We start from the raw sequence: 19568 nt of genomic DNA, 5'->3' as shown, positions 1-19568 counted from the left end.
TAGAAAACAAATGTCCAGCACTAGGTATTCAGGTACAATATCTTGCGCTTTATTATGATATAACAGGATAAAAACAGGTACAAGGAAACCTTGGACAAGTTTCACGCAGTGAAACGCGTCCGAGGTTTCCTTGTACCTGTTTTTATCCCATTATATCCCAATGAGAGATTGTACCTGAATACCTAGTGCTGGACATTCGTTTTCTGTGTGGACCTTGCTGCTGGAAGCCGGGCGGTGCCGGCAGGTCCGCTGCACAGGTGTATCAGAGTGACTGGAGTGGAGCTGTATACTCCCAGATACTGCTACAATCTTGCAGCAATGTCCTCTCTCTTGAATATGTTACAATTTTTTTGAACAGGAATATCCCGTTAATGTTCTTCATGAATTGATACCTCCATCCTAATTATTATTGACACAGTAAATACTATTTTTATAAAACGTGGTCCCTAACATTTCCTTGCAAGCCATGCAATAACTGAATTTATATTTCTACAGATCCAGCATCTCCAATCAAACCCCCAGCCAAGCAGATGACTCGCCCCCAGAATGGAGCTCAACAGACGGCATCCCTATTAGTCACAAAACATGAAGCTGCCAAGAAAACTGCCGAAGGAGCCCAGCTCAATAAGCCTAAACCTGGACAGGAAGGAGGGAACACTACGCCCTTAAAACGGAGCGGAATTGCTAAAAGGGAAGTGGGCAAACTTCCTGAAAATGGATCAGTGCCAAAAGATAAGACATTGTGCCTTCAGCCAGAAAGTAGTGCATCTGTGCCATCCAAGCCACTAGCCACTGCATCGAGCCCAACCAAAATTTTAAAAGCGAACTCGATTTCTCATAAGCCAAAACAGATTGTGCCTCCACCAGAAAAGCCTGCTAATGCTACATCATCATCTACAAAAGCAACTAAAAGCCCAATGGCATCTAATAAACAAGGTGCCACGACTTCAACTCCTGTTAAGACAGCATCTCCATTGGTTAGGCCGCAAAGGCCTACAGCAGTTTCAACCAAAGTGACAAAAACACCTACATCCCCCATTAAACCATTGAATACATCATCTGCTCCAACTAAGCCACGTAATGCTACACCTGCAAAACCACCGGGGAACACGATGTCTCTAACTAACCAAGTTAAAGTAGGCAAGAGATTACCAACCACAAGTAAAGCAACATCTGTGCCAGCTAAACAGGTAAACAGTGTACCTACCGCAATCAAACCAGCAAAATCGTCTCCTCTGGTTCGGAAAGCAGAAAAAGAACAATACGCTGAAGCTACACCAGTACAAACTGAAATTGGTGAAACTCTCTCAGCCGAGTATCTACAAGTCATTGATTCAGAAGCTGATAATGCAGAAACGAGAAAAAACGAAAAAATGGCTGAATTGGATAAGTCTCATGAACCACTTAATATAGTAGAGGAAGTGGTAGCTGTACCTGTGAATTATGCCATAGAAAATACCACACACAATGATGTGAAAATGGAGGAAGAAATATTAAAACAGTCTGAGCTGCCTTTATGCATCAATGAATCCACATCAGTGACTGAGAAAGTTTCAGCCGAAACACTTTCACAGGATAAAGAGGCTCAGCTATTCATATCTTTTACTCAAGGAGTAAAGTCTTCCACAAAACAAGTTACAGAGGAGGAAGTTAATCCTTCAATTACAGAACAACAAATGTCAGAGCCTTTAATCCTATCAGCCGAACCTTTCTATGACGAGCAACAAAGTGAAAAATCTTATGACAAACAAGTAAATGTTCCAAGGTCTCCTCGTGAACTAGCCATATATTCTACAGGGACTGACAATTCCTTGGAGAAAAAAATGGAAATGACAGAAGTGAGCGAAGGAGCTTTATCTACAGGTCATGTAGTCAATGATGTAAGTGAAGATTACAATGTTCTATCCTCCATTGATCCTCCAAAGCAGACAATTGATCTTTTATTAGAAAATAGACACACAGACGAAGAACAACTATCTTTTATGGATCATGGAACCAATTTAAATCAATCTGACAAAACCCAGATCAAACCCTTAAATGAAGAACCGTTTCCAGTGGAAAGTACTGAACCATTAGAAGATGTTGTGACATCTTCTTTAGAGCAAGTTACACCATTAGACGAAGTTACCCTGACAGATGATGAGCTGGAGCCTGCAGAACAGAAAGGTGCACTGGTAAAGGAAGAACAAAGAAAGTCATCAAATACTTTAGATCACTTTGACGTATCACCTATTGATCCACACACTCCGATAGGACTACTTACATCTTCAACTGAGGAATTAACACCTTCAGAAGATGAAGCGGATGTTTTAAAAGATGAAGAACAAACATTGGAGAAGAGAATGCCTTCCTCAGAACAACTAAATATGGAAGAAGTAACATGCAATATGGCTCAAGCTGAGCCAAAGGAGACAGATACATTTTCAATTAAACCAGACATATGTTCAAGGAAAGAAATCAACACTCCAGAGGAACGTTTTGGAGATAATATAATAAATGCAGAAGAATCAAATACATATTTGGAGAAACAAATGCCATTGGATGAAATACCACAATCTTCATCTGAAGGTAAACATTCAGAGGAAGTACCGTATTTAGATGAAGAAAGACTTTCTGAAGACCCAAAGTTGTTTATGGAACCGATTGAATATTCATTTCAATCTTCCAAAGAAGAAGCAATGGTTCCTGTAGAACCCTTACACAGTTTAGCTGCAGAAGTCAAACCTTCACAGGATGAACCCATGTTTTCAGTGGAATCACTAGAGTCTTCAGCTGAAGCAGTCAATTCTTTACAAGATGAACCAATGACAGAAGACTCAGGAGAGCTTGCAGCTAAAGAAGGTAATAATTTATGGGAAGAACCAATGTTGTCAAATGAACCACTTCATTCTTTAGCTGCAGTAGATCCATCTTCAAGAGGACAACCACTAACATTGCTGAAGTCCACATTAGAACCACTGAATCGTTTAGAAGAAGAGGAATCAAGACTGTCTTCAGCTGAAGAAGCCAAATCTTCACAGGAAGAACCAATGTTGACAAAGGATTCACAACCATCTTCACTTGAAGCAGGCCCACCTTCTGGTGAAGAGCCACTGGTATTGCTAAAGTCCACATTAGAACCACAGAATAATTTAAAAGAAGAATCACAACAGTCTGCAGCTGAGGAAGTCATAGATGCACGGGAAGAAACAATGTTGACAAAGGATTCAATACGGTCTTTAGATGAAGCAAACCCAAGTTTAGGGGGAGAATCACTGTTATTGTTGAACTCTACATTGGAACCACTGAATCATTTAGACATAGTGTCTTCATATCACCCACTAACAGAAACTGAAGAAACAATAAGATTAGAAGGGTCACGGTCTCCGAGAGAATTGCTAGAATCAAATCCATATCTTGTGTCACTAGAAGATACTGTGCCACATGAACTCGTTAAGGAGGAAAGCAATGCTATCTCAACGCAGGGAGAGGAAGAAACCCAAGCAATGGAGCAACAAGGACACTTTAATGCAACAAAACCAGTAAAATCTGAAGAAATCCATGGAGTTTCCATGGTAGAATCATCAGAGTATGTAAACAAAGCTGCAAACATGGATCCAGAAGGAGTTCATGAGAATCTTCCAGTTAGGTTGGCGTTGTTTCATGAACCATTACATATGATGCATGAGCCTGAACATGTGACTGCAGCAGAAAAACAGCTAGACTCAGCAGCAGCAGAGGTCGAGGATACAAATAATCCAATAATACTAGGTCAGCCTGTCCAGGAATCTGTATTGTCCCCAGAGGAACCATTAACATCCACAGATGAGTCTAAAACTACTTTTGTGGAAGTGGCTGACTACCCAGAGAAACCAATAAAATCTTCATTAGAGCTGGTCAAAAGTGCAGAATATGATGAAGAGGCTACAAATCCATCAATACATGAATTAATGGACTATCCTAAGGATTTTACCACACCTCCATTGAACACAGCTATGTTTACAACATCAGAGGATAGGGCTGTATTTTCAGCAGAGCCAGGAAATATGAACACTACTGCACTAGATTTACCACATTATGGAGGTTATATGGAAAAATCAGAAACAGGAATGTCATGGACATCAGGAAACAATGCATTTGTTGAGACCTCGGATGAAGTGAATGATCCACCCGTTCATGTCATGGCACCACTGGATTCAGTAGAAGAACCAATAAAACATGAAGTTCCGATACAGCCAGAAGAATCTGAAGATGAAAGAAATATGCTGGTTCCAACAAAAGAAGAAACATACTATTCAATAGACTATCATGTAAACCAACCTGAAGAGCTGATGACATCAGAACCTTTGCCTTCAGCAGAGGATGCATATGGTACAAAAGAATTAGAGCAAGTTAGAGATCTAGATAAATCATCATCAGACCCACATATCTATGTGACTTTGGATCCAACCACAAACCAAGACATAGAGAGAAATATAGAAGAAAACAAGCCCCCGACAGAATTAGGTTATGCCAGATTAAATTCATTCACAATAGACAATACTACCAATGTTCTAGATCAAAACAACCCTACAGAAATCCTAAAGCAGAATAATTCTACTGAAATCCATCAGGCTTCACCTATCCTACATACATTTCCTCCACCCACATATTCTATCTCAGTGCTGCCAACAGAGCAGAATGTTGAGGATAGTGATCTCCCTATGTACCCATTGCAGAACATCGATCCCAGAGATCAATCACAAGACGCTGAAAGGGAACCATGGGTGATTTTAAAGGTAGAGGACTTATCAGATTTTAAGGAAGAATCAGAAGAGAGACCACTCAGGCCTGCAAGTCTAAATCAAGATGGTGAGGTGCAGGAGGAGCAGAAGGCAGAAGAAGAGCAGGTGGAAAGGGCATCAGTATGCAGTACACTGAGTGATCCCCAACTGGCGGCAAAAAGTAGTAGTGAGACAAGTACTCCCGAAGAGCTGAGAACTTACGAAGATTCTAGTTCTGGTGTGGAGTCCCATTCAGATGATGCTGCTACATCCCCACAAACCATGCTTACACCTGACCCAGATTTGGGTATCCACATGGGACAGGAAGAAGGATCAGAAACTCCAGCTGGTACACCTGCTTCAAACAAGAGTGTTCCTCCCCCACTCCAGATTGTAGACATCGAGGGCCAGTCTCAAAGTACTTCCCCACATAGCATCAACGACTCCTCAGAAAGTAACCAAATTGTGCGAAAAAAGGAAATGATGGCTTCTACTGAATCAAAAGAACATGACTATGAGGAGACGGCAAAGGAAAGAGGAGCTCAAAGAGGTAATGATGACTGACTGTGTAGTGCTTGGAATAAGATACCGTAATTCTCAGAAAAGCAGGGAGTAATTTAGAGCCTATATGAGCGTCACTAGTTAGAGCAGGAGATTATGGACCATACCATGCTGAGACATTGACTGGGGTGTTACAATCCAGTGATGTAACACTCAACAATACACACTGTTAGCCACACATCACTTCATCTATCACCTTTTCCTTCACATATTTCTGCTCACAACCCCCCCCCCACTCCCAGTATGTTTCGCCTTCTCCATTAGATGTGTTTTTTTCTTTTTACAAATATTATAATAAACACTGATTTATTTTGTACAACTGGTGACCTCTGTTTTTATTTAAGCATGTGTCATACGTGTGTCTTTTATTCAACGTAAAACGTTAAGGTCAATGTTCAACATGTGTCATTTGTGAGTAGTTTGTGTGCTGTGCAATAGTTGTGAATTGTGCATTAGATCATGTGATGTGTATGTGTTGGTATTAACTCCTCCTTCATCTGTGCATTGCATCATGGTAGCTTGTCATTCAAGGAGTTGGGAATGAATGCCTTGCTTTACATTACTTCCTAACACCCAACAGAACCTCATTCACGAATGCTCACGAGAGTCCATAGGTGAAGAGCTTACTGTAAACATGCAATGTTTCGACCCCCGGGGGTCTTTGTCAAGCAGCTGAGCCCCAAACTGATGAGGACAGAAATGACTATCCTACAGAGAAATATGAGTTGTTACGCCGAGCGCTCCGGGTCCCCGCTCCTCCCCGGAGCGCTCGCTACACTTCCCTCACTGCAGCGCCCCGGTCGGTTCCACGGACCCGGGGCGCTGCGTTACCACCTCCGGCCGGGATGCGATTCGCGATGCGGGTAGCGCCCGCTCGCGATGCGCACCCCGGCTCCCGTACCTTACTCGCTCCCCGTCAGTTCTGTCCCGGCGCGCGCGGCCCCGCTCCCTAGGGCGCGCGCGCGCCGGGTCTTTGCGATTTAAAGGGCCACTGCACCGCTGATTGGTGCAGTGGTTCCAATTAGTGGTTACACCTGTGCACTTCCCTATATCACCTCACTTCCCCTTCACTCCCTCGCCGGATCTTGTTGCCCTAGTGCCAGAGAAAGCGTTCCTTGTGTGTTCCTTGCCTGTGATTCCAGACCTTCTGCCGTTGCCCCTGACTACGATCCTTGCTGCCTGCCCCGACCTTCTGCTACGTCCGACCTTGCTTCTGTCTACTCCCTTGTACCGCGCCTATCTTCAGCAGCCAGAGAGGTTGAGCCGTTGCTAGGGGATACGACCTGGTCACTACCGCCGCAGCAAGACCATCCCGCTTTGCGGCGGGCTCTGGTGAAAACCAGTAGTGACTTAGAACCGATCCTCTAGCACGGTCCACGCCAATCCCTCTCTGGCACAGAGGATCCACTACCTGCCAGCCGGCATCGTGACAGTAGATCCGGCCATGGATCCCGCTGAAGTTCCTCTGCCAGTTGTCGCTGACCTCACCACGGTGGTCGCCCAGCAGTCACAACAGATTGCGCAACAAGGCCAACAGCTGTCTCAACTGACTGTTATGCTACAACAGTTACTACCACAGCTCCAGCAATCATCTCCTCCGCCAGCTCCTGTACCTCCTCCGCAGCGAGTGGCCGCTTCTGGAATACGACTATCCTTGCCGGATAAATTTGATGGGGACTCTAAGTTTTGCCGTGGCTTTCTTTCCCAATGTTCATTACACTTGGAGATGATGTCGGACCAGTTCCCCACTGAAAGGTCTAAGGTGGCTTTCGTAGTCAGCCTGCTGTCTGGAAAAGCCCTGGCTTGGGCCACACCGCTCTGGGACCGCAATGACCCCGTCACTGCCTCTGTACACTCCTTCTTCTCGGAAATTCGAAGTGTCTTTGAGGAACCTGCCCGAGCCTCTTCTGCTGAGACTGCCCTGTTGAACCTGGTCCAGGGTAATTCTTCCGTTGGCGAGTATGCCGTACAGTTCCGTACCCTTGCTTCAGAATTATCCTGGAATAATGAGGCACTCTGCGCGACCTTTAAAAAAGGCCTATCCAGCAACATTAAAGATGTTCTGGCCGCACGAGAAATCCCTGCTAACCTACATGAACTCATCCATCTTGCCACTCGCATTGACATGCGTTTTTCCGAACGGCGTCAGGAGCTCCGCCAGGATATGGACTCTGTTCGCACGAGGCGTTTCTTCTCCCCGGCTCCTCTCTCCTCTGGTCCCCTGCAGTCTGTTCCTGTGCCTCCCGCCGTGGAGGCTATGCAGGTCGACCGGTCTCGCCTGACACCCCAAGAGAGGACACGACGCCGCATGGAGAATCTCTGCCTGTACTGTGCTAGTACCGAACACTTCCTGAAGGATTGTCCTATCCGTCCTCCCCGCCTGGAAAGACGTCCGCTGACTCCGCACAAAGGTGAGACAGTCCTTGATGTCTACTCTGCTTCTCCACGTCTTACTGTGCCTGTGCGGATGTCTGCCTCTGCCTTCTCCTTCTCTGCTGTGGCCTTCTTGGACTCTGGATCTGCAGGAAATTTCATCTTAGCCTCTCTCGTCAACAAGTTCAACATCCCGGTGACCAGTCTCGCCAGACCCCTCTACATCAATTGTGTAAACAATGAAAGATTGGACTGTACTATACGTTTTCGCACGGAGCCCCTTCTAATGTGCATCGGATCTCATCACGAGAGGATTGAACTGTTGGTCCTCCCCAATTGCACTTCTGAAATCCTTCTTGGACTTCCCTGGCTTCAACTCCATTCCCCAATCCTGGATTGGTCCACTGGGGAGATCAAGAGTTGGGGGCCCTCTTGTTCCAAGGACTGCTTGAAACCGGTTCCCAGTAAACCTTGCCGTGTCCCTGTGCTTCCTCATGTAACCGGTCTCCCTAAGGCCTATATGGACTTTGCGGACGTTTTTTGCAAAAAACAAGCTGAGACTCTACCTCCTCACAGGCCTTATGATTGTCCCATTGACCTCCTCCCGGGCACTACTCCACCCCGGGGCAGAATCTATCCTCTGTCCGTCCCAGAGACTCTTGCCATGTCTGAATACGTCCAATTTGTGTCTAAATTCTGGAGGGCTCTCTGTAAACAACTCAAGATTAAATTAAATTTTTCTTCTGCATACCATCCTCAATCCAATGGACAAGTAGAGAGAATTAACCAGATCTTGGGTGACTATTTACGACATTTTGTTTCCTCCCGCCAGGATGACTGGGCAGATCTTCTACCTTGGGCCGAATTCTCGTATAATTTCAGAATCTCTGAATCTTCCTCCAAATCTCCGTTTTTCGTGGTGTACGGCCGTCACCCTCTTCCCCCCCTCCCTACCCCCTTGCCCTCTGGTCTGCCCGCTGTGGATGAAATTTCTCGTGATCTTTCCACCATATGGAAAGAGACCCAAAATTCTCTCTTACAGGCTTCTTCTCGCATGAAGAGATTCGCAGATAAGAAAAGAAGAGCTCCTCCCATTTTTTCCCCTGGAGACAAGGTATGGCTCTCCGCTAAATATGTCCGTTTCCGTGTCCCGAGCTATAAGTTGGGACCACGCTATCTTGGTCCTTTTAAAGTTTTGTGTCAAATTAATCCTGTCTCTTACAAACTTCTTCTTCCTCCTTCTCTTCGTATCCCTAATGCCTTTCACGTCTCTCTTCTTAAACCTCTCATCCTCAACCGTTTTTCTCCTAAATCTGTTCCTCCCACTCCTGTTTCCGGCTCCTCGGACATCTTCTCTGTCAAAGAGATTTTGGCCTCTAAAAAGGTCAGGGGAAGAACTTTTTTTTTAGTGGATTGGGAGGGTTGTGGTCCAGAAGAGAGGTCCTGGGAACCTGAGGACAATATCCTGGACAAAAGTCTGATCCTCAGGTTCTCAGGCCCCAAGAAGAGGGGGAGACCCAAGGGGGGGGGTACTGTTACGCCGAGCGCTCCGGGTCCCCGCTCCTCCCCGGAGCGCTCGCTACACTTCCCTCACTGCAGCGCCCCGGTCGGTTCCACGGACCCGGGGCGCTGCGTTACCACCTCCGGCCGGGATGCGATTCGCGATGCGGGTAGCGCCCGCTCGCGATGCGCACCCCGGCTCCCGTACCTTACTCGCTCCCCGTCAGTTCTGTCCCGGCGCGCGCGGCCCCGCTCCCTAGGGCGCGCGCGCGCCGGGTCTTTGCGATTTAAAGGGCCACTGCACCGCTGATTGGTGCAGTGGTTCCAATTAGTGGTTACACCTGTGCACTTCCCTATATCACCTCACTTCCCCTTCACTCCCTCGCCGGATCTTGTTGCCCTAGTGCCAGAGAAAGCGTTCCTTGTGTGTTCCTTGCCTGTGATTCCAGACCTTCTGCCGTTGCCCCTGACTACGATCCTTGCTGCCTGCCCCGACCTTCTGCTACGTCCGACCTTGCTTCTGTCTACTCCCTTGTACCGCGCCTATCTTCAGCAGCCAGAGAGGTTGAGCCGTTGCTAGGGGATACGACCTGGTCACTACCGCCGCAGCAAGACCATCCCGCTTTGCGGCGGGCTCTGGTGAAAACCAGTAGTGACTTAGAACCGATCCTCTAGCACGGTCCACGCCAATCCCTCTCTGGCACAGAGGATCCACTACCTGCCAGCCGGCATCGTGACATGAGTGCTGCTATAAATCTACAACAGAACACATGCACGTGCATCAACCAATTGACCTTAGCTGTAATTTTTGCAAATTTTTTGCATAAAACATGTTATATTTTTTGTAATTTGTAATACATGATTATTGATGAGAAGGAACCAGGATAATACATTGTGGTATAGTGAAGAGAAAAGGTTATCCTACCAGATAAGTTCTACTGGATAGCTTAGAAGTTGGACCTAGACTTTTTGCATTATTAAACCCTGTAGGATCTTCTATCTACGTGCATAGTATGCACAAATATAATTGATGCCAAATGTTTCTAGTGGGCACCTACGCCACATTGCTCCATAAATACATCTCTTCAAAAGACCACGTCTTTCAGAAAACCCCCTGTTACCCAAACCAGATTTTGTGTGACAGATTATTAGTCCACTATACATTATAAATAACAGTCACTTTTCGATGCAATTTTGGATGGTCATCCCAAAGAGGTTTCACTGTATTTACTAGGAGTGCCTACAATTTGACGCCAAAACAAGATATACTGCCCTTTAGTGCAGCCTTTGTGTTGCATTGTAAATGAGGTCCATTGCTTGCTTTTTCTGCATTGCTTACTAGGTTCTATTATTTTTTTGCATGTCTCCATGTTACTTCAGATACTTGTTACTTGTTCCAGCTGTTACGCCGAGCGCTCCGGGTCCCCGCTCCTCCCCGGAGCGCTCGCTACACTTCCCTCACTGCAGCGCCCCGGTCGGTTCCACGGACCCGGGGCGCTGCGTTACCACCTCCGGCCGGGATGCGATTCGCGATGCGGGTAGCGCCCGCTCGCGATGCGCACCCCGGCTCCCGTACCTTACTCGCTCCCCGTCAGTTCTGTCCCGGCGCGCGCGGCCCCGCTCCCTAGGGCGCGCGCGCGCCGGGTCTTTGCGATTTAAAGGGCCACTGCACCGCTGATTGGTGCAGTGGTTCCAATTAGTGTTTACACCTGTGCACTTCCCTATATCACCTCACTTCCCCTTCACTCCCTCGCCGGATCTTGTTGCCCTAGTGCCAGTGAAAGCGTTCCTTGTGTGTTCCTTGCCTGTGATTCCAGACCTTCTGCCGTTGCCCCTGACTACGATCCTTGCTGCCTGCCCCGACCTTCTGCTACGTCCGACCTTGCTTCTGTCTACTCCCTTGTACCGCGCCTATCTTCAGCAGCCAGAGAGGTTGAGCCGTTGCTAGGGGATACGACCTGGTCACTACCGCCGCAGCAAGACCATCCCGCTTTGCGGCGGGCTCTGGTGAAAACCAGTAGTGACTTAGAACCGATCCTCTAGCACGGTCCACGCCAATCCCTCTCTGGCACAGAGGATCCACTACCTGCCAGCCGGCATCGTGACAGTAGATCCGGCCATGGATCCCGCTGAAGTTCCTCTGCCAGTTGTCGCTGACCTCACCACGGTGGTCGCCCAGCAGTCACAACAGATTGCGCAACAAGGCCAACAGCTGTCTCAACTGACTGTTATGCTACAACAGTTACTACCACAGCTCCAGCAATCATCTCCTCCGCCAGCTCCTGTACCTCCTCCGCAGCGAGTGGCCGCTTCTGGAATACGACTATCCTTGCCGGATAAATTTGATGGGGACTCTAAGTTTTGCCGTGGCTTTCTTTCCCAATGTTCATTACACTTGGAGATGATGTCGGACCAGTTCCCCACTGAAAGGTCTAAGGTGGCTTTCGTAGTCAGCCTGCTGTCTGGAAAAGCCCTGGCTTGGGCCACACCGCTCTGGGACCGCAATGACCCCGTCACTGCCTCTGTACACTCCTTCTTCTCGGAAATTCGAAGTGTCTTTGAGGAACCTGCCCGAGCCTCTTCTGCTGAGACTGCCCTGTTGAACCTGGTCCAGGGTAATTCTTCCGTTGGCGAGTATGCCGTACAGTTCCGTACCCTTGCTTCAGAATTATCCTGGAATAATGAGGCACTCTGCGCGACCTTTAAAAAAGGCCTATCCAGCAACATTAAAGATGTTCTGGCCGCACGAGAAATCCCTGCTAACCTACATGAACTCATCCATCTTGCCACTCGCATTGACATGCGTTTTTCCGAACGGCGTCAGGAGCTCCGCCAGGATATGGACTCTGTTCGCACGAGGCGTTTCTTCTCCCCGGCTCCTCTCTCCTCTGGTCCCCTGCAATCTGTTCCTGTGCCTCCCGCCGTGGAGGCTATGCAGGTCGACCGGTCTCGCCTGACACCCCAAGAGAGGACACGACGCCGCATGGAGAATCTCTGCCTGTACTGTGCTAGTACCGAACACTTCCTGAAGGATTGTCCTATCCGTCCTCCCCGCCTGGAAAGACGTCCGCTGACTCCGCACAAAAGTGAGACAGTCCTTGATGTCTACTCTGCTTCTCCACGTCTTACTGTGCCTGTGCGGATGTCTGCCTCTGCCTTCTCCTTCTCTGCTGTGGCCTTCTTGGACTCTGGATCTGCAGGAAATTTCATCTTAGCCTCTCTCGTCAACAGGTTCAACATCCCGGTGACCAGTCTCGCCAGACCCCTCTACATCAATTGTGTAAACAATGAAAGATTGGACTGTACTATACGTTTCCGCACGGAGCCCCTTCTAATGTGCATCGGATCTCATCACGAGAGGATTGAACTGTTGGTCCTCCCCAATTGCACTTCTGAAATCCTTCTTGGACTTCCCTGGCTTCAACTCCATTCCCCAATCCTGGATTGGTCCACTGGGGAGATCAAGAGTTGGGGGCCCTCTTGTTCCAAGGACTGCTTAAAACCGGTTCCCAGTAAACCTTGCCGTGTCCCTGTGCTTCCTCATGTAACCGGTCTCCCTAAGGCCTATATGGACTTTGCGGACGTTTTTTGCAAAAAACAAGCTGAGACTCTACCTCCTCACAGGCCTTATGATTGTCCCATTGACCTCCTCCCGGGCACTACTCCACCCCGGGGCAGAATCTATCCTCTGTCCGTCCCAGAGACTCTTGCCATGTCTGAATACGTCCAAGAAAATTTAAAAAAGGGCTTTATCCGTAAATCCTCCTCTCCTGCCGGAGCCGGATTTTTCTTTGTGTCCAAAAAAGATGGCTCTCTACGTCCTTGCATTGACTACCGCGGTCTTAATAAAATCACGGTTAAGAACCGCTACCCCCTACCCCTCATCTCTGAACTCTTTGATCGTCTCCAAGGTGCCCATATTTTTACCAAACTGGACTTAAGAGGTGCTTATAATCTCATCCGCATCAGAGAGGGGGATGAATGGAAAACGGCATTTAACACCAGAGATGGACACTTTGAGTATCTGGTCATGCCCTTTGGTCTATGCAACGCCCCTGCCGTCTTCCAAGACTTTGTTAATGAAATTTTTCGTGATCTACTATACTCCTGTGTTGTTGTATATCTGGACGATATCCTGATTTTTTCTGCCAATCTTGAAGAACACCGCCAGCATGTCCGTATGGTTCTTCAGAGACTTCGTGATAATCAACTCTATGCCAAAATAGAGAAATGTCTGTTTGAATGCCAATCTCTTCCTTTTCTAGGATACTTGGTCTCTGGCCAGGGACTACAAATGGACCCAGATAAACTCTCTGCCGTCTTAGATTGGCCACGCCCCTCCGGACTCCGTGCCATCCAACGTTTTTTGGGGTTCGCCAATTATTACAGGCAATTTATTCCACATTTTTCTACCATTGTGGCTCCTATTGTGGCTTTAACAAAAAAAAATGCCGATCCCAAGTCTTGGCCTCCTCAAGCGGAAGACGCCTTTAAACGACTCAAGTCTGCCTTTTCTTCGGCTCCCGTGCTCTCCAGACCTGACCCATCTAAACCCTTCCTATTGGAGGTTGATGCCTCCTCAGTGGGAGCTGGAGCTGTCCTTCTACAAAAAAACTCTTCCGGGCATGCTGTTACTTGTGGTTTTTTTTCCAGGACCTTCTCTCCGGCGGAGAGGAACTACTCCATCGGGGATCGAGAGCTTCTAGCCATTAAATTAGCACTTGAGGAATGGAGGCATCTGCTGGAGGGATCAAGATTTCCAGTTATTATTTACACCGATCACAAGAACCTCTCCTACCTCCAGTCTGCCCAACGGCTGAATCCTCGGCAGGCCAGGTGGTCTCTGTTCTTTGCCCGATTTAATTTTGAAATTCACTTTCGGCCTGCTGATAAAAACATTAGGGCCGATGCTCTCTCTCGTTCCTCAGATGCCTCTGAAATTGAACTCTCTCCTCAACACATCATTCCTCCTGACTGCCTGATTTCCACTTCTCCAGCCTCCATCAGGCAAACTCCTCCAGGAAAGACCTTTGTTTCTCCACGCCAACGCCTTGGGATCCTCAAATGGGGTCACTCCTCCCATCTCGCAGGTCATGCGGGCATCAAGAAATCTGTGCAACTCATCTCTCGCTTCTATTGGTGGCCGACTCTAGAGACTGATGTGGTGGACTTTGTGCGAGCCTGCACTATCTGTGCCCGGGATAAGACTCCTCGCCAGAAGCCCGCTGGTTTTCTTCATCCTCTACCTGTCCCCGAACAACCTTGGTCTCTGATTGGTATGGATTTTATTACTGACTTACCCCCATCCCATGGCAACACTGTTATTTGGGTGGTCGTTGATCGATTCTCCAAAATGGCACATTTCATCCCTCTTCCTGGTCTTCCTTCAGCGCCTCAGTTGGCTAAACAATTTTTTGTACACATTTTTCGTCTTCACGGGTTGCCTACACAGATCGTCTCGGATAGAGGCGTCCAATTTGTGTCTAAATTCTGGAGGGCTCTCTGTAAACAACTCAAGATTAAATTAAATTTTTCTTCTGCATACCATCCTCAATCCAATGGACAAGTAGAGAGAATTAACCAGATCTTGGGTGACTATTTACGACATTTTGTTTCCTCCCGCCAGGATGACTGGGCAGATCTTCTACCTTGGGCCGAATTCTCGTATAATTTCAGAATCTCTGAATCTTCCTCCAAATCTCCGTTTTTCGTGGTGTACGGCCGTCACCCTCTTCCCCCCCTCCCTACCCCCTTGCCCTCTGGTCTGCCCGCTGTGGATGAAATTTCTCGTGATCTTTCCACCATATGGAAAGAGACCCAAAATTCTCTCTTACAGGCTTCTTCTCGCATGAAGAGATTCGCAGATAAGAAAAGAAGAGCTCCTCCCATTTTTTCCCCTGGAGACAAGGTATGGCTCTCCGCTAAATATGTCCGTTTCCGTGTCCCGAGCTATAAGTTGGGACCACGCTATCTTGGTCCTTTTAAAGTTTTGTGTCAAATTAATCCTGTCTCTTACAAACTTCTTCTTCCTCCTTCTCTTCGTATCCCTAATGCCTTTCACGTCTCTCTTCTTAAACCTCTCATCCTCAACCGTTTTTCTCCTAAATCTGTTCCTCCCACTCCTGTTTCCGGCTCCTCGGACATCTTCTCTGTCAAAGAGATTTTGGCCTCTAAAAAGGTCAGGGGAAGAACTTTTTTTTTAGTGGATTGGGAGGGTTGTGGTCCAGAAGAGAGGTCCTGGGAACCTGAGGACAATATCCTGGACAAAAGTCTGATCCTCAGGTTCTCAGGCCCCAAGAAGAGGGGGAGACCCAAGGGGGGGGGTACTGTTACGCCGAGCGCTCCGGGTCCCCGCTCCTCCCCGGAGCGCTCGCTACACTTCCCTCACTGCAGCGCCCCGGTCGGTTCCACGGACCCGGGGCGCTGCGTTACCACCTCCGGCCGGGATGCGATTCGCGATGCGGGTAGCGCCCGCTCGCGATGCGCACCCCGGCTCCCGTACCTTACTCGCTCCCCGTCAGTTCTGTCCCGGCGCGCGCGGCCCCGCTCCCTAGGGCGCGCGCGCGCCGGGTCTTTGCGATTTAAAGGGCCACTGCACCGCTGATTGGTGCAGTGGTTCCAATTAGTGTTTACACCTGTGCACTTCCCTATATCACCTCACTTCCCCTTCACTCCCTCGCCGGATCTTGTTGCCCTAGTGCCAGTGAAAGCGTTCCTTGTGTGTTCCTTGCCTGTGATTCCAGACCTTCTGCCGTTGCCCCTGACTACGATCCTTGCTGCCTGCCCCGACCTTCTGCTACGTCCGACCTTGCTTCTGTCTACTCCCTTGTACCGCGCCTATCTTCAGCAGCCAGAGAGGTTGAGCCGTTGCTAGGGGATACGACCTGGTCACTACCGCCGCAGCAAGACCATCCCGCTTTGCGGCGGGCTCTGGTGAAAACCAGTAGTGACTTAGAACCGATCCTCTAGCACGGTCCACGCCAATCCCTCTCTGGCACAGAGGATCCACTACCTGCCAGCCGGCATCGTGACACCAGCCTTTACCTGTGTCCCATATTTCCTACAGTACTGAGCACTACCATTTTAGTAATGAATCCAGCCCCATAATAAAGGTCTCCACCATTGCATTTAGAATATCTTTTTACATATAAGGAAGTATTCCCTTTGCTTTCATAGATAAAGAGTTACATGATTATATTAAGCTTATTTTTAGTCTAGTATATCCATATTGATAATGGAACCATAAACCATTGTATTACTGACCTTGGTTAAGGGGCTTGATTCACAGAGCTTTCATGCCACTTGCACCACGCTTCCACTTTAACATCTAATATCTTCCCCCCACTCATCATCCTCAACCTTCCATTGGTTTGCTACTCCCCTCACTTTTGGCAAACACAATTTCTGTCCACATCTTCAAGATCATGCACCACAATTCAGTGACTAAACAATGCTTTCAGATGAGGTGTGGTCTGTGCTCACATGCTTCTGTGACATTCGGATGCATCTATGTAAGCTTGAGCATTTTTACATGCATGTTATTTTTAGGAGATGGTCATAAAAATGAGTCCTTAACAGAATGATTGTGTGGGAATGGTTTTGCTTAGTGTTGGTTGGGATTCCATAGGACGTAGTAGGCCCATATATGTATGATAAATGTAGAAAAGAATGAAGATAAAGCACTAACCGCAGCCAAAATCACAGAATGTAGATTTATTCCAATACTCGGATACATGTAACGAGTCGGACAGACACACAAGGAGCAATGGATGGAACAGGTGAGGCGGGGGCGGAACGAAGGGGCAACCGGTTTCACGCACTGAGGCGCTTCCTCTGGCCCTCACTGACATAATCATGTCAGAGGTGGAGACTTTATGCAGTTGCAACTGGGCGTTACTAAGACTTAAGTGCAACAATACAGGTGAGTGAAATACAAAAAATTTAAAATACATTGCAAAAAAGCTCACACATTAAAACCATTACTAATACAGCTTGTAAATTAACGAAGAAAGGCGCCCATTTCACTTTTATCATTTAGACCTAGAGGTCCCAGCACATTTGTTCGGATAATCCAACGGGCTTCCTTCTCCATTAATACTAAGTTACGATCTCCCCCATTAGGGGGTATTTCAACTTTCTCAATCCCTGTAAATTTGATTATAGATAAGTTACTGTCACGAACATTTCTGATATGTGCAATAAAACGGGACGCTCCCGTCCCTGTACGAATAGAACGAAGGTTTTCTTTATTTCGTATTAACAGTTTCCTTTTGATTTTACTGATGTAGTAATACTGGGGCATGAACACAGCAGACAGTATACCACATGGGTAGTTTGCCAAGTTATTAATTGATCCACTGAAACCATAATTTCACCTAATCTGAAGGTTTTCTTGCTCATGTTATGACTACAACTGTTGCACTGATGACACGTGTAGTTCCCTATTGGGCTGCTAGCCAGTAACCATTTTTTTTCTGTAAATTTTTTAAAAAGGAACCTAAAGTTTGATTTCTTTTTGGAGTGATGATAGGTTCACAAACAGTTAAAGGTTTAAGATCATTATCTTGAGAATAAACCAATTTTTCCTGATGATATTATTACTTGTTTTGTTCATGGGGGAATTCTGAAATGCAAACATAAATCTTTCCTGGTAATTATCAGAGTTTGATTCTTTTCTAGGTTTCTTTAATAATTCACTACGAGTTTTTTTCTCTACTTTCTCAAAAGCTTGAGATACAACTGTGTTAGGATAACCTCGAGCCAGGAGGCAACTGGATAAATCTTTAGCTTTCTCCAAGAATTTCTCCCTGTCATTATTTATTCGTTTTAACCGAACGAATTGGCTATAAGGGATGCTTCTTTTTATGTGTGGAGGATGAGAACTATTGAAATGGAGCAGTGCATACCGTGATGTGGCTTTCCTGAAAGATGTGGTGACAAGGGTGTCATTTACTGCCAAAATCTGGAAAATTCTAATTTATTGCCACCAAAATGGTGCATGAACAACATATTAACATCATTAGTCACATTTAGGTAATCAACGAAGGCAGCAAATTCATCTTCTCCTCCCTCCCAAACAACAAAAATATCATCGACAAATCTTAAAAATAACTTAATATGACTGACGAAAGGGTTAAGGGAGGAGAAGATGAATTTCCGTTCAAACATTGCCAAGAAAATGTTTGCATAAACACAAGAGACAGGGGTCCCCATCGCGGTCCCGATTTTGGATGTACCAAACTCCATCAAAACGAAAAGCTTTATTAGTTAGTACAAGTTCAAGTGCTTCACAATAGAAAGCAATGAAGTCCTCAGATTTATCTGTGCATTGGAGGCATTCTCTTAGCCTGTATACCCGCACCGTGCGGGATGCGGGTATACAGGCTTTCTACATCAATGGAAGCCAGGGAGAAATCAGGTCTCCATTCAAACTCTTCCAAGCATTTGATTAAATCTCCAGTGTCTCTAAAGTAGGACGGAGTTTCTTTAAGAATGGGGGACATTAACCAATCAAGGAAGCTGGAAATAGCCTCAATGGGGCAGCCTGGGGGCTGGCTCAGTGACTTATGGATCTTGGGCAAAATGTACCATTAAGGGAATTTAGGCTGTCTGGGGATAAGTCTTTCGGCCATTTTTTTGAAATGACACCCTTGTTAACATGTTTGCGCAGAAGTGTGCACAATTTTTCTTTGATTTTGGTAGTAGGACTTGAAGGTAATTGGGCATATACTACTGTATTTTGAAGTTGTTTTTCTGCCTCAGTGGTGTAATCTGCTTGTTTCCAAATCACTACAGCCCCACCTTTATCTGCCTTGGAGACTAAGGGGGACATTTATCAATGTTTGCTTATGTATTCCCTTTTTTAGTTATTTTTTTCTTACAATTTTTTTTGCTTATGTGCGACTTATGCTTTCAGTCTGTTGATAAATTTCTTTCAGGTAAGCAATTTTTCTTTTTTTGCTTTGGTAGTGGCTTTTTCTGCTCCATGTCGGAGCTGGAGTAAATTTAGTAGGTTTTTTCATGTAATGCGACTTTTTTGCGAGTTTCGCACTTGATAAATCTCTGACCACTGCAAGTCAAAAATCACTTTATGCTTTGGTAAGCAAGATTTTTATTTTTTGCTTAGGACACTGCACAATCAAAAAGTCGCAGAAAAAAGAGAGTAGTCGCAAGTGTGACTTTTTTTGCAACAATTTTAAGCAAAAAAAAAAAAAAAACCTACTAAATGCTTTGATAAATGTCCCCCTGAGATATCATTATTCCTCATCAAATCTTTAAGGGCAGTGTGTTCATCTAACCCATGTGGTATACTGTCTGCTGTGTTCATGCCAGTATTACTACGTAGGTAAAACCAAAAGGAAAAACTGTTAATACAAATTAAAGAACACCTTC

The 19568-nt window shown here is 46.6% G+C and overlaps 2 protein-coding genes across 5 annotated transcripts in view; one reads left to right on the top strand and one right to left on the bottom strand.

Moving 5' to 3' along the window:
* Positions 1 to 19568, bottom strand: part of PRKACA (protein kinase cAMP-activated catalytic subunit alpha) — a 170027-nt gene that overhangs the window by 37417 nt on the left and 113042 nt on the right. The gene's annotated exons all lie outside the window — the stretch shown is intronic.
* LOC130367858 (mucin-17-like) overlaps positions 1 to 19568 on the top strand; it is a 74906-nt gene that overhangs the window by 45548 nt on the left and 9790 nt on the right. For all 3 annotated transcript variants that reach the window (XM_056570748.1, XM_056570749.1, XM_056570747.1), the window contains exon 5: positions 496 to 5292. In XM_056570748.1, coding sequence (XP_056426723.1) covers positions 496 to 5292 — 4797 coding nt within the window. The remainder of the gene's footprint in view (positions 1 to 495; positions 5293 to 19568) is intronic.

This window comes from Hyla sarda, chromosome 4 (assembly GCF_029499605.1).
Source record: "Hyla sarda isolate aHylSar1 chromosome 4, aHylSar1.hap1, whole genome shotgun sequence".
NCBI classification, from domain to species: Eukaryota; Metazoa; Chordata; class Amphibia; order Anura; family Hylidae; genus Hyla; species Hyla sarda.
The sequence above is the reverse complement of the archived record's forward strand: the minus strand, read 5'-3'. Positions and strand labels throughout refer to the sequence as shown.